At 40.5% G+C, this 12,247-nt stretch overlaps 4 protein-coding genes across 4 annotated transcripts in view; all 4 read right to left on the reverse strand.

Annotated features, from left to right (window-relative positions):
- On the reverse strand, nt 1-4,197 carry LOC125271305 (trem-like transcript 4 protein). Its single transcript, XM_048195393.1, has 2 exons — nt 3,887-4,197; nt 1-757 (listed from the first exon to the last, which is right to left on the reverse strand). Exons 1-2 carry the CDS (start codon nt 4,188-4,190, stop codon nt 672-674), a joined length of 390 nt encoding a protein of 129 aa, XP_048051350.1. The 5' UTR covers nt 4,191-4,197; the 3' UTR covers nt 1-671.
- The window catches only part of LOC125271224 (B-cell receptor CD22-like), a 1,156,500-nt gene that overhangs the window by 314,959 nt on the left and 829,294 nt on the right, over nt 1-12,247 (reverse strand). The window lies entirely within an intron of this gene.
- Nucleotides 1-12,247, reverse strand: part of LOC125271198 (hemicentin-1-like) — a 987,774-nt gene that overhangs the window by 295,262 nt on the left and 680,265 nt on the right. The window lies entirely within an intron of this gene.
- Nucleotides 4,195-12,247, reverse strand: part of LOC125271214 (polymeric immunoglobulin receptor-like) — a 25,579-nt gene continuing 17,526 nt past the window's right edge. The window contains exons 4-6 of the mRNA XM_048195229.1: nt 7,348-7,662; nt 4,630-4,932; nt 4,195-4,544 (exon numbers count right to left, since the gene is read on the reverse strand). Of these exons, the coding sequence (XP_048051186.1) occupies nt 4,195-4,544; nt 4,630-4,932; nt 7,348-7,662 (968 nt within the window). The remainder of the gene's footprint in view (nt 4,545-4,629; nt 4,933-7,347; nt 7,663-12,247) is intronic.

Below are 12,247 nucleotides of genomic sequence, written 5' to 3' on the forward strand. Positions count from 1 at the left end.
AAAATAATGAACACATATATACATAGTTCAGCATTACAAATTATGCCATTTATAATATATATTTTTTTATTTGACAGACATTATGTGTCATTGTCATTTTTTTTAAATTTTGTTTAAAGTAAAACAGTCCAATCACACACAAACAACTTGTGAATCATAAGTGGTTCAGCCATTTTAATAGTTAAATAAACAAAATTAATAATTTATATTTTAATTATAGAACATCTTCAGTAATTACAAGGCAAAGTTTAGTCTTTATTGTCTTCTGACCACAGACGATGTTCAGTATCTCTCGCTCTGTTCTCTGTGGGTTTCCTGAGTGAGTCTTTTTGATCTTTTCAGGAAACTGAACTGAGACCCAGAAACTTCACCTGTTTTCTGTGGCTTTGAGCTGGACTGATCACCACTCAAACACAAAAAACACCTACAGAGTTCATGAGAAACTCTGTGAGCAAAAGGATTTTAAAAGACTTATATTTTTAATGTTTTATCACATTTTCAAGAATGATGAAGATTAAAAGTACGTTTGTTTGTGACCTGCATCTGACAAAACATCAATTTGAATACATTTTGAATGTCCTCATTTGGAAAAAAAAAAAAAGACTATTCATAAACAGTTTTTGAGTTTTAGTTGTTATAATCAGTGTTTGTTCATGAAGGACAGCATCACCTCATCTTAATAAACACTCAATTACAGTGAATCCTCCAATCAGCAGCAGAGTCGAACATATAGAAATGATGTTGAACAAAGAGAAATCTGAAAAATACAAAAAAAAAAAAACATAAAAGTGATGATTAGAGAGGAATGTGATTTGCAGACGTTACAAACATACAGAAATCATGGTAAATATACACAGATGTGAATTAGAGTTAAATCTGAGCAGTAGCATTAAAAAGAAGTTTTTAACATAAACGTTGCCGTTTTTATCATGAATAGCCATGTTATAGCCATGAGAAAAAACATCTTTAGGCTGTGTGTCCACCAGCTGAAAAAGATGCTCTGCGGAATCTGTGAGCGCTTGGGAACGCTTTAGCATCGCAGCATTTTTTTTTTTTCTTTTCAATTGAGACACTTTGTTGCAATGATACAGAATATCCGCGGCACTGTACTTACTTGTAACTGATTTTGCAGAAAATTTGTTTCAGACCAAAAATGTTGGCACAATGTATGTTCGGAGACCAGCAATATTAATTTCTCATCCATTTTGTTCTGTTCTCTGCTTGCTGATGTTGTTTTACAGCAAGAACATTGTGACAGTTGGTCGAAGTTGCATTTGTCCTGCCCATCCTCCACTCTGATTGGATGGCTGGCTAAAAAGTGACCGTGATGAGTGCAGCATTTTTCTCATTCTTCAACTCGAGGCGACCGGTCCCATGAAGGGATGTTCACTGTAACGGAAGGCCTCAGCTGCCTCGCTCAACAGATGAAGCAGGTGATCCAAGGGGGCTTCCCCACTGGAGCGCCTTCAATAAGGGCATGGGGCAAGCTGATATGGTGGACACAAATATCCTGAGAGTAGCAGGACATATGCCTGCTGATAACTTTTCCTGCAGAAACTCCAGCACTGAAACAAGCTGGCAGTGTACTCGGTCTGCACTGTGCACTCGGTCTACACCACTTTTCAAAGACACTCAATTCAAGGGCATAGAATCTTCTTGTGAAGGGAGCCCTGGACCTCAGAATAGTCTGTACAACATCAGCTGGAAGCCCAGAATCTGTAAGTTAGTCCCCCTCAAGTGCCAAATGCGAAGGATGAAATATTGTTCCCTGCACCTGAGACAGAATGTCACTCCTGATCAGAATTGCAAAAGGCAAGCCATCGAGGAGGGATATTATCTCAGAGAACCAAACTGTGGTAAGCCAATGAGGCGCTATCAATAAGAGGCAAGACCCTTGTTGACGGACCTTAGCCAGGACTGCCGGGAGCAGATCGATCGGTGAAAATGCATACAGATGCAGCCTGGGCAATGTATGTGCACTGGCATCCGGACTCGGGGGGTGGGTGATTCAGAAGTAGAGGGGACATCGCGCTGTCTCCTGGGAGGCAAATAGGTCGACCTCTGCTTCGTAAAATATTTCCCAAATCTGTCTGACTCCTTCGGGATGGAGTTTCTATTCCTGTGTGTCACAGTCTGCCTGGACAGTAAGTCTGCTTCCATATTCAAATACCCATGGATGTAAATTGCCCTGAGGGACAGGAACTTGTCCTGAGCCCAAAGCAGAACCTGCTGCATTAGCCTGTTCAGACAGATCTGTGACTCTTATGTTCGTTGGTACAAAACAGAAATAGCGGACTGCTACAGCTTACTCAGGGTGGATCTATGCTAATACGGCAGATCGTCACCAGTCATGGGCGGTGCTCCCCCTACTCTTATGTAAATTTAGAACCACTTGTTTGGAGGCTGGTTGTTTACACACACTGTGGACACACATCTGTGTTCAAACACCTTATATATTATAACTGATTAGTGAGTGCAATAATGTGTAATGGCTGGAAGCTCTCTTGTTCCTGTGGTCAGTGTACAAGTCATCACCTCGTCTAACTCCTCTTGCGGCGCTCTTGAAACCCATCTTGCCAGAAACAAGAGATGCAGCGTCCTCTGCCCGATCCGAAGAAGCGGGCACGAGAACAGAAAGAACGAGAGAAAGGGACAGACCTCTCTCCAGCTCCTCAGCCAGATCGACTCTTGAGCCCCATGATCTTAGTGTGGTAGCTTAACCTTGAAAGTAGGCGAGACGAGAGCGACGACCACTTGAGTCAGCATCTGTGAAGATTCTCGCACTAAAGTTAGCCTTTTTGCTGGCCATAACATCCCTCAATTAAGTTGGGGAACTTCAAGCTGTTTCTATTCCCCTCCCTGCTTAGAATTTGCTCCAGGGAGGGTGAAGGCTATCTTACACCCTAGATCTGGATACATGCCTAATGTGACTAGATTTACTATTCTTCAGGACTTCCATCCTCCTGCATGTGTCAGCAGAAGACGAAAGACTTCATTTACTCTGCCCTGTGCAGGCTCTAGAGTTTTTGTTAAGAGGTCTTCTTGCTGGAGGAAGTCAAACCAGCTGTTAGTATGTTTTAGGTCACCCAGAAAAGGATCCCCAGCCTCCAAGCAGACCATCAGCAACTGGATTGTCCAGGCAATTTCTTTGGCCTACCAGGTTGGTGCGGAATGCCTTCACCTCTGGTCGTAAGAGCTCATTCGACTAGAAGCATGGTGTCTTCTAAAGCTTTGCTTTCGAGGGTCTCCCTGCAAGAGATATGTGAACCGGCGAGCTGGGCTACCCCGCATACATTCATGATGTTTTAAAGTCTGCATCTTCCTTCCATGCCTGGTGCACAGGTCCTCTTGTGCTAACCTGTGCCTGGACAGTTTCACACTAGGACAGACCTCACTTGGCATGGCAGAGTGGGCACACACGAGTTCCCTCAAAAGGGAACGTCTTGGGTTATGACTGTAACTCATGTTCCCTGAGAAGCGAAAAAGACACTGCGTGCCTTTGCCATGCCTTCGCATGTCTGAGAGCGACTTGCTTTGAGCTATCAGAAGTTGATGCTACTGTGTGCCGGCATCTCTATATAGTTTTTGTATATGCCGTCACATGCCACGTCTCGATGCAACACCAATCAGGATTGGAATAGTTTCGTTCATGCTTGATGAATGACGGGCTACGCTAAGGGCATTCCTCAAAGTGTTGTCAAGACGACGCAGCATCTTGTTCCCTTCTTAGGGAACAAGGGTTACAGTCATAACCCGAGACGTTCTCAGTTGTTTATGTGATGGTAATGAACACTGTCAAAAGACACACGTAATATATATATATATATATATATATATATTTTTAATTAAGTCCTAAACTTTTTAAATATAAAAAAATAAATCTTACCCTTTTTAACAGTGAGGTTGACTTTAGTGGTGATGTGAGCTCCACACCAGTATATCCCAGAATCCTCTTCTCTCAGATCAGTGATGTTCACAGTAAAGACTCCAGTAGAAGCTTCATCACTGAAAGAGAATCGATCATCTCTGATCGTCTCCAATGAAACTCCATCCTTCACACACATGGAGGGTTCATGTGCTTTGCAGAAGAGTTTCTGATGTTCATCATGATGTTTGCACTGGATTGACATGTCGTCTCCTTCATACTTAGTCAAGTTCAGCTCTGGAAATGATGAGAAATAGAAGAACATCAATTCACAGCCATAGTTTGACATATTCAGATGATAAACCTTCCTCACCCTCGTTCATGATGACGATCAGATGAGTGTAAAGATAATTCACGTCTCTCTCTAATGTCACTGCACACCAGTATTTCCCAGCATCCTCTGCTGTCAGTCCAGCGATGGTCCCAGTGAAGACACTTGCAGTGACGTCATCATTCAGAGTCAATCTGTCAGTCTTGGTCTCTTTCTCTTCATTGAGAGTATTTCTATCTCTAGTGGAGCACTTCCCCTTACAGAGAGACTTTGACTTTGATTTATAGATTGAATCATAAGGGCAGATGATCTCAGCAGATTCTCCTTCACGTCTCACTACTGGAGCCACTGCAAACACACAAACACAGACATTTAACACACATGATTCTGAATAGACTGTATTTCTACAATGAAATCATCTGAATTCACTCACTGATGAGGTTGAGCTGAATTTTGGTGTTCAGGGAGATGAAAGTCAAATGTGTGTCTCTGGTTTCTGCTCCACACCAGTAAACTCCAGCATCTCTCACGCTCACATTACTGATGCTCACTGTAAAAACTCTCTCTTCATTTCTCTCAGATGAACCATTCATTTCTGTCACTGTAGATGTGCTGATGTTTTGACAAATGTGATTATCATCCTCTCTGCAGAAATGAACTTTATGTTCCTCTGGGATCTGACAGCTGATGTTGACTTCTTCACCAAGATGAGCAGATTCAGTCGCAAACATTGCATCTGTAAACCAAGAGAAATTAAATTAAGTCTGAACCAATGCTTTGTTTATGCCTGATAATATATATATATATATATATATATATATATATATATATATATATATATATATATATATATATATATATTATCATATATATCGTCTCAGGTTACGTATGCAGAAAGGCAGAAGCAACTCAGACCCACGCGTAGAGATGGGCATCCTGGAGAGCAGAACTCAGCTGAGTGCTATGAACCCTCCTACTGAGGGGAGATAATCCACTCATCCTAGGATCTACTCAATGCTTAATTAACGCACTGAGGAGGCTGTGCGCTAGAGAACCTAGGGAGCACAAACCAGCCTGGGGCTGAATTTAGGAGGAGGCCTACCACCATGATCAGCTTAGGGAGCTAAGCACTATTACAACATAACCCCAAAGGGGAAGTACAAAGCTCACCTAACAGGTAGACCATGCAATGGGCACGTACTCATGGAGGCCAAAGAGGAGCCTACAGCATGATAGTAACTATATGTGAAACAGAAGTATATTCAAAAAGTGGCCTGAAGGGGCCACCCTGAACACCTGTCTGGCTGCAGCAGACAGGCAACTTCAACGGCAGCATGGGAGACTGCAAAGCGCCCGTATCTACCCAACACAATCCAACGAGCAGTGTACTCAGTAAAAGCACCTTTTTACTCTTTCAAGCAAGAGGAGTACAACATACGCCGACACATAGTCGAGGAAGGCCCGTGTGGGCCTATCACCTCAACAGACACGTGGGCATCAGCTCGTGGCAGTGTTCTTAGGCACCGAAGAACGATAAATAACCAACACCAAGGAGGTTAAATATCATCTGGGCACCTGGCCAACCGGAAGTGTATATAAAGGTTCTCAGAGAGAAATACACATCAACATATACCACTATGTTGAAAAAGGGTGGCCCATAGGGCCTAGCAACCTTTAGACATATGGCATAAGTCCAGTGGCCATCTCTAGGAGCATTAATAGATCCACCTTAGACCTCTAGGTGGCTATTAGCTCAACTAGCGTAAGATCAGGCTCAGGGAGACGGATGCGGTGAACTAGAAAAGAAGCCTGTTGGGGCCTACTATTCTAATGACACGTGGCTTCAGCCCGTAAAAACCATAGCAACATCAACTCAAACTTGATTAGAGAAACAAGTGGCTCAGAGGAAAAACCCATTTTCCCTAGCATAAAAGTTCTAGAAAGTGGGGCCTTACACACACAGCATGACTTATCTACGCAAAGATAAGGGCCTACCACCTGAGATAACAGCATCAGGGAGTCTAAAAAACAGTCTACAACCTAGCTGTTTAAACTCAACAATTGCACCTACATAGCAAGGGGATAATGGGCATACGGCCTGACAACTCCCTCGGGAGAAGACCAGAACTAGCAACTATACAACCTGACAAGGGATAGTATACATAGGGTTATACGCAAATAACACACCTAACCTAGCTCTAGCCTGGCCGCTAAGCTACGGGCCTTCTTACAGGGCCACAAGCCTAGTGAAGCCTGGGCTTCACCTTCAAATCTCATGGCAGAAAGAAAGCGAAGCTCACAAGCAAACAATGTCAGGCGGCCAATTAAGGCCGACCTAAACATGCATAATATCTGCAGTGACGAGTGCCAACTCAAACTACCCTAGAATACAGTAGATGAGAAGATACTTCTAAACAACAGGCGGCTAAGAGGCGGCCATTTTGTGGCCTGCACACTAGCCAGCTTATCAACTTCAGTTTGCCCAAAAACCCCTACTTTTTCCTGACTGCATGCCCAGAAAACTACACAGGAAAATAAGGTCTTATTTTAAACACATAAAATATAGACCCCCCTGCGGCTCAAAGACCAAAGACTCCTAATGCTTCCCTCGGGAAGAGTGTCAAACGAGAACGGAGCGTCCCGAAAAGGGAGACGCTCACAGTAAACAACAGACAAACACAGACAGCGACCTCAAGCACTGTGTATGCTCGCTCCTCTCCAGACAGAAAAACGCCCAGAAAATGTGAATATAAGTGTCAAACCCAGGGACACGAATAAACACATCCTCTTGAACGTTAGTAAGGCATATAAAAAAACCCTACCGGAGTTGGTATAGTCGTAATCAGACAGAACAGGACCGAAAGACGAAGAGATGTCTTCTGTCTCTCCAGGCGCTCCCTTTATATGTCCGGGTTGCGCCGTATGACGTCATAGGCTGTCGCCGGCCAATAAGGATTGGAGTTGTTGGATAGTTGCTTTCAGACACCTGGGTCACGTGACGTTCCCCAAAGCGCAATCAGCGCAGAGTTGAAGTTCCCTTTCGAAAGGGAAATATATTATATATATATATATATATATATATATATATATATATATATATATATATTTTTTTTTTTTTTTTTTTTTTTTTTTTTTTTTTCTGTTTCCTCACCGTCTGTGACGTTCAGCTGAAGTTCAGTGAAGCTCTCAGTATAGTGAGACACATTCACTCCACACCTGTATGTTCCTGCATCTGCAGCTTTCAGCTCTCTAAAAAACACCATCAAGACTCCTGCTCTGGTGTCGTCATATAAAGAAACATCTCCATTCTCCATCCATTCATCCTGAACTCCTGGATTCTTCCTCTCTGAACATCCATCTGATTCTTTACAGATGCATTTTGGATTGGTTTTGTATTGAGGATGTTCACACTTGATCATCATACGACCTCCTGAGTATCCGCTCACTCTAGACACGCCCACTTTAGCTGTCAATCACAAATATCTGACTGAATCAGTGTTTTTATCGATTTGAATGGGACACCTATCAAATACTGAAGAACACAGCCTATGTGAACTCAGTATACAACATTGATAGTTTGTTCTACTCACCCATAATGTGTAGATGAATTAAATTAATAATGGAGTAAGTGTATGATTGTCCATTGATCCAAACTCCACATAAATAAACTCCTCCATCATCTGGTCTCACAGCAGAAATTCTCACAGTCATGAGTTTCTGTTTGTCATCAGAAATATTGAATCTTTCTTTCTTATTCCATGGGCTGTAAATCATCTCAACTGAGTCTTCTCCTTCTTTGAATATGATTTTGGGATCATTATTATGATTCTGTGAATATTCACAGCTAAAGGTGGCAGTTTGTCCAGTATGCACCATCACTCTCTTTGACACTTTACAACATGAATCTGTGATTCACAAAATAAAGAAATATATTTTACTTACATAAAAGATTTAAAAATATTACACCAAAACTCTGATCCTAAAATGACTGACCTTCTTGCACTTTTAAAGTCATATCGACGGACCATTCGCCATCAACCCCAATCCGGTAAGTTCCAGCATCTTGTGTGTTCAGTTCTCTGATGTAGATCATGAGGTTTTCAAAATCATTGCAAAATAAAGTAAATTTTCCTTCATTAATCCATTGATCTTGTTTCATATTATTTATTATTATTGTACTCTGTAACTTTTGCATGTATTTAGCTTTATCTTTATGCCAAGGCTTCCATGAACTAACAAGAAGACTTCCTCCAGAATATCCAGTGACACTAAAGCATCTCACTGCACCTGTCAATCAGATTGATACTGTGATCAGAAACCTCATGAACAGAAAACAGCATCATTACTGCAGTGATGAAAAAGAAAAGCTCTGACCTGAGATCAGGTAGAAAGTGAAGAAGATGAGGAGGATCTTCATTGTGAGTTGAGTTCAGTCTTCTTTATGCTGAATGTTCTCTGTGTGAATCTCTCTGTCTCTACATCTGTCTGCTTTAGTTACTTCCTCTTTCTTCAGCTCTTTATCAGTAATGAGCAGCTTTACTGGCCCCTCCCACCATCAGCACTGACTGAATATTACATTAATCACACTGAAAGAGCGCCACCTAGTGGAGGATACAGTGTCTGATACTGAGAGATCATACAGGGTTCATCTTTTCTATATTAGGACAAAAGACATTGGCGGAAATTTCAAAATCAGCATTATTTAAAAGTGCCACTAGAGGGCGTATATGTACAAAAATTCCTCGAGGTCCCCTGGAGCCCATACAAAGAAGTTCTGGGGAATAAAACACATTTGGTACAAGAAGTTTTTGTCAGAAACATTAACAGCCAGATCTGACTGCTGGCTGGATTTATTTGGATATTTTAAGCATTAAAAATTTCATATACAGATGTGGATTTAGTATCAGACAGCAGATATCAGTCAAACCTCATTTGAACAAACACAAAGCAAGTCACTACTACTTGAGTTAATCTGCTTCCTTCACTGTGATCATAAAACAAACTTTTGCATGAAACAAAAATATTAGGCCAAAGTTTAACTCGTCCAGATTAACATAAGGCAAGTAAACAAGTGTAATTTATAAATCATCACAAAAAAAAAAGATGTACTAAAAATGGAAAGTTTTTTTCTTTGTACAGATGACAGCTTTACCTAAGTGAGCCCAGGAACCTGTATAGCTGATCAACCGCCACACTCATCAGATTTCTCTCATCTCGTCTATGTAAGTTAACACAGTTTGAGTAATCCTGGTGCTGTTCTCTCTGCTCTTTGTAACTTTAAGTAGTTATATGATCCCTTTTTTACATTTTTGTTAAGTTGCTTTGTCTTATGTTCACACTTTGTGTACTGTTTAGGCCAGAGATCATAAAGCTAGCAACTAACCCAAGAAGCAGCAAGGCTAGAGTTTGCACCCTTGGTGAGCGGTACCTTGGTGTGTATTTTTAGTTAATGTTGTTAATGTGTAGAAAATGTTTAGTACGGTGGCCTAGTAGTGCACAACACAATGAAATTAACCCTCTGGAGTCTGAGGCTGATTTGGGGCCTGGAGAAGTTTTGACATACCCTGACATTTGTGCTTTTTTCATTTGTTCATAAACATATTAATGGAAAAAGTGTCATTACACTGTATTCAGCACAAACTAGGCTACAATAATATGTGAGGAACATGTATGTACATGTTTGTGTTTTTGAAGGAATAACATTTATGCGTGGTTATTGAAAAAACAAAAAACTTAAGTCACTGAAATAAGGCCAAAAAAAGTATAGTAAATCTGTGTTCACAATACTTTAGGGTATTGGAGGTTGTAAACTAGAGTTTTTGCTTCAAAATTATGTAAAAATGATGCTGCCTACTCCTTCATATAAAACAATATATTGATTTAGTTTTTGTAAGACACTTTTTGCCAAGAAACACAGTATGCGTGGAGGCGTGAATCACCACTGAATAATGGGCCATTCTCACCTGAGAAGACAAAATAATTGCATAGTAATGAGCTGAAATGACTTGCATATTAATGAGGCATTTCAGTCAGGTAGGCTGTGAAAAAACCTTCTGTGATGTCTCAAGCTCATCATGATATATGAAACATACAGAAAAATATTATTACAATATAAAGTAATGGTTTTATATTATACTTTAAAATATAATGTATTTCTGTGATGCAAAGAGTCTGAATATAGGCTTTTAGTTTAAAAGCATGCACATTTGGAGAAATATTGGATTCTCATATGCTTATGTCAATTTTCTATACAGAGGAGTTATATTTATTTAATATTCATTGTCATTACTATGAGCGCTGGTGTTTTCAATTCATACTTGAAGTCGGAGGGCGCTCTCTGTGCATTTTTAGTCCACAAATTCATCTAAAAGAAGAAGAGGCTATTCCATGAATGGAGTTTCCAATTCATACTGCAGCCGGAGGGCGCTAAAGAAACAAAAACTCATCTAAAATTCGTCTATAGAAGAAAAGAAAACAGGAACTAACTGCATGTCTTCTAGAGCTCGCTAACCATGACTTTTACATCCAGATAAACACTTTTCAAGACAATAAATACACGATTGAGACGATGTATGCATGTATTGCCTCTGAATTTGCGTCTGAATAGCGCTCGCTCCGTGGGCGTGGCCGCATTAGCAGATAATGAGCTGAATCACGGACTTCTGACATGGCTCTCTTTTCATACAGATTACATAAACACAGAAGGTTTGTTTTCGATTTGACTTACATGATTTAAAACCTGACATCTTAACGTTTTTTAGACATAAGTGTAATTTTTCTGTGATTAGTATTCACTAAGTTACAGTTAATTTTCTGATAACTATCAGATTGGACTTCGTTCAGAGGGAGAGGAGAAATCACGCATCATGTTAGTTTTCTTTATTTTACAAAAAGCACAACATTTTGTTTTTACTCTGAGTGTATACAAATAAAAGAAGATATTCTATAGTTTCTATTGATATATTACTTATGTCTCTATGACAAAAAATGACAGAGTATTTTAAGTCTGTTTTGCTGCAATGTGAAAAAAAACCTGCAAAACGCACCGGCGCGTTTTCAGACCTCAGAGTGTTAAAAAAGCAAACATAAGTTCACAACACAATGAAATCAAGCCACAACACAACGGAATCAAGCCACAACACAACGAAATCAAGCCACAACACAACAGAATAAAGCCAGAACACAACGAAATCAAGCCACAACACAACAGAATAAAGCCACAACACAATGAAATCAAGCTACAACACAACAGAATAAAGCCACAACACAACGAAATCAAGCCACAACACAACAGAATAAAGCCACAACACAATGAAATCAAGCTACAACACAACAGAATAAAGCCACAACACAACGAAATCAAGCCACAACACAACAGAATAAAGCCACAACACAATGAAATCAAGCTACAACACAACCGAATAAAGCCACAACACAATGAAATCAAGCTACAACACAACGAAATCAAGCCACAACACAACGAAATCAACGAAATAAAGCCACAACACAACGAAATCAAGCCACAACACAACGGAATAAAGCCACAACACAACGAAATCAAGCCACAACACAACGGAATAAAGCCACAACACAACGAAATCAAGCCACAACACAACGAAATCAAGCCACAACACAACGAAATAAAGCCACAACACAATGAAATCAAGCCACAACACAAGGAAATCAAGCCACAACACAACGAAATCAAGCCACAACACAACGAAATCAAGCCACAACACAACGAAATCAAGCCACAACAACAGAATAAAGCCACAACACAATGAAATCAAGCTACAACACAACAAAATAAAGCCACAACACAACGAAATCAAGCCACAACACAACAGAATAAAGCCACAACACAACGAAATCAAGCCACAACACAACGGAATAAAGCCACAACACAACGAAATCAAGCCACAACACAACGGAATAAAGCCACAACACAACGAAATCAAGCCACAACACAACGGAATAAAGCCACAACACAACGGAATAAAGCCACAACACAACGAAATCAAGCCACAACACAACAGAATAAAGCCACAACA

This window comes from Megalobrama amblycephala, linkage group LG7 (assembly GCF_018812025.1).
Source record: "Megalobrama amblycephala isolate DHTTF-2021 linkage group LG7, ASM1881202v1, whole genome shotgun sequence".
Taxonomy (NCBI): domain Eukaryota; kingdom Metazoa; phylum Chordata; class Actinopteri; order Cypriniformes; family Xenocyprididae; genus Megalobrama; species Megalobrama amblycephala.

What these genes read in the sequence shown, in the direction of transcription:
- LOC125271305 (XM_048195393.1), bottom strand. Translation starts at nt 4,190, where the DNA reads ATGTTCTTCTATTTCTCATCATTTCCAGAGCTGAACTTGACTAAGTAT. An exon ending in CAACCTCACTGTTAAAAAGG is followed by an intron (nt 758 to 3,886) that starts GTAAGATTTATT and finishes TGTATTTTTCAG; the next exon opens with ATTTCTCTTTGTTCAACATC.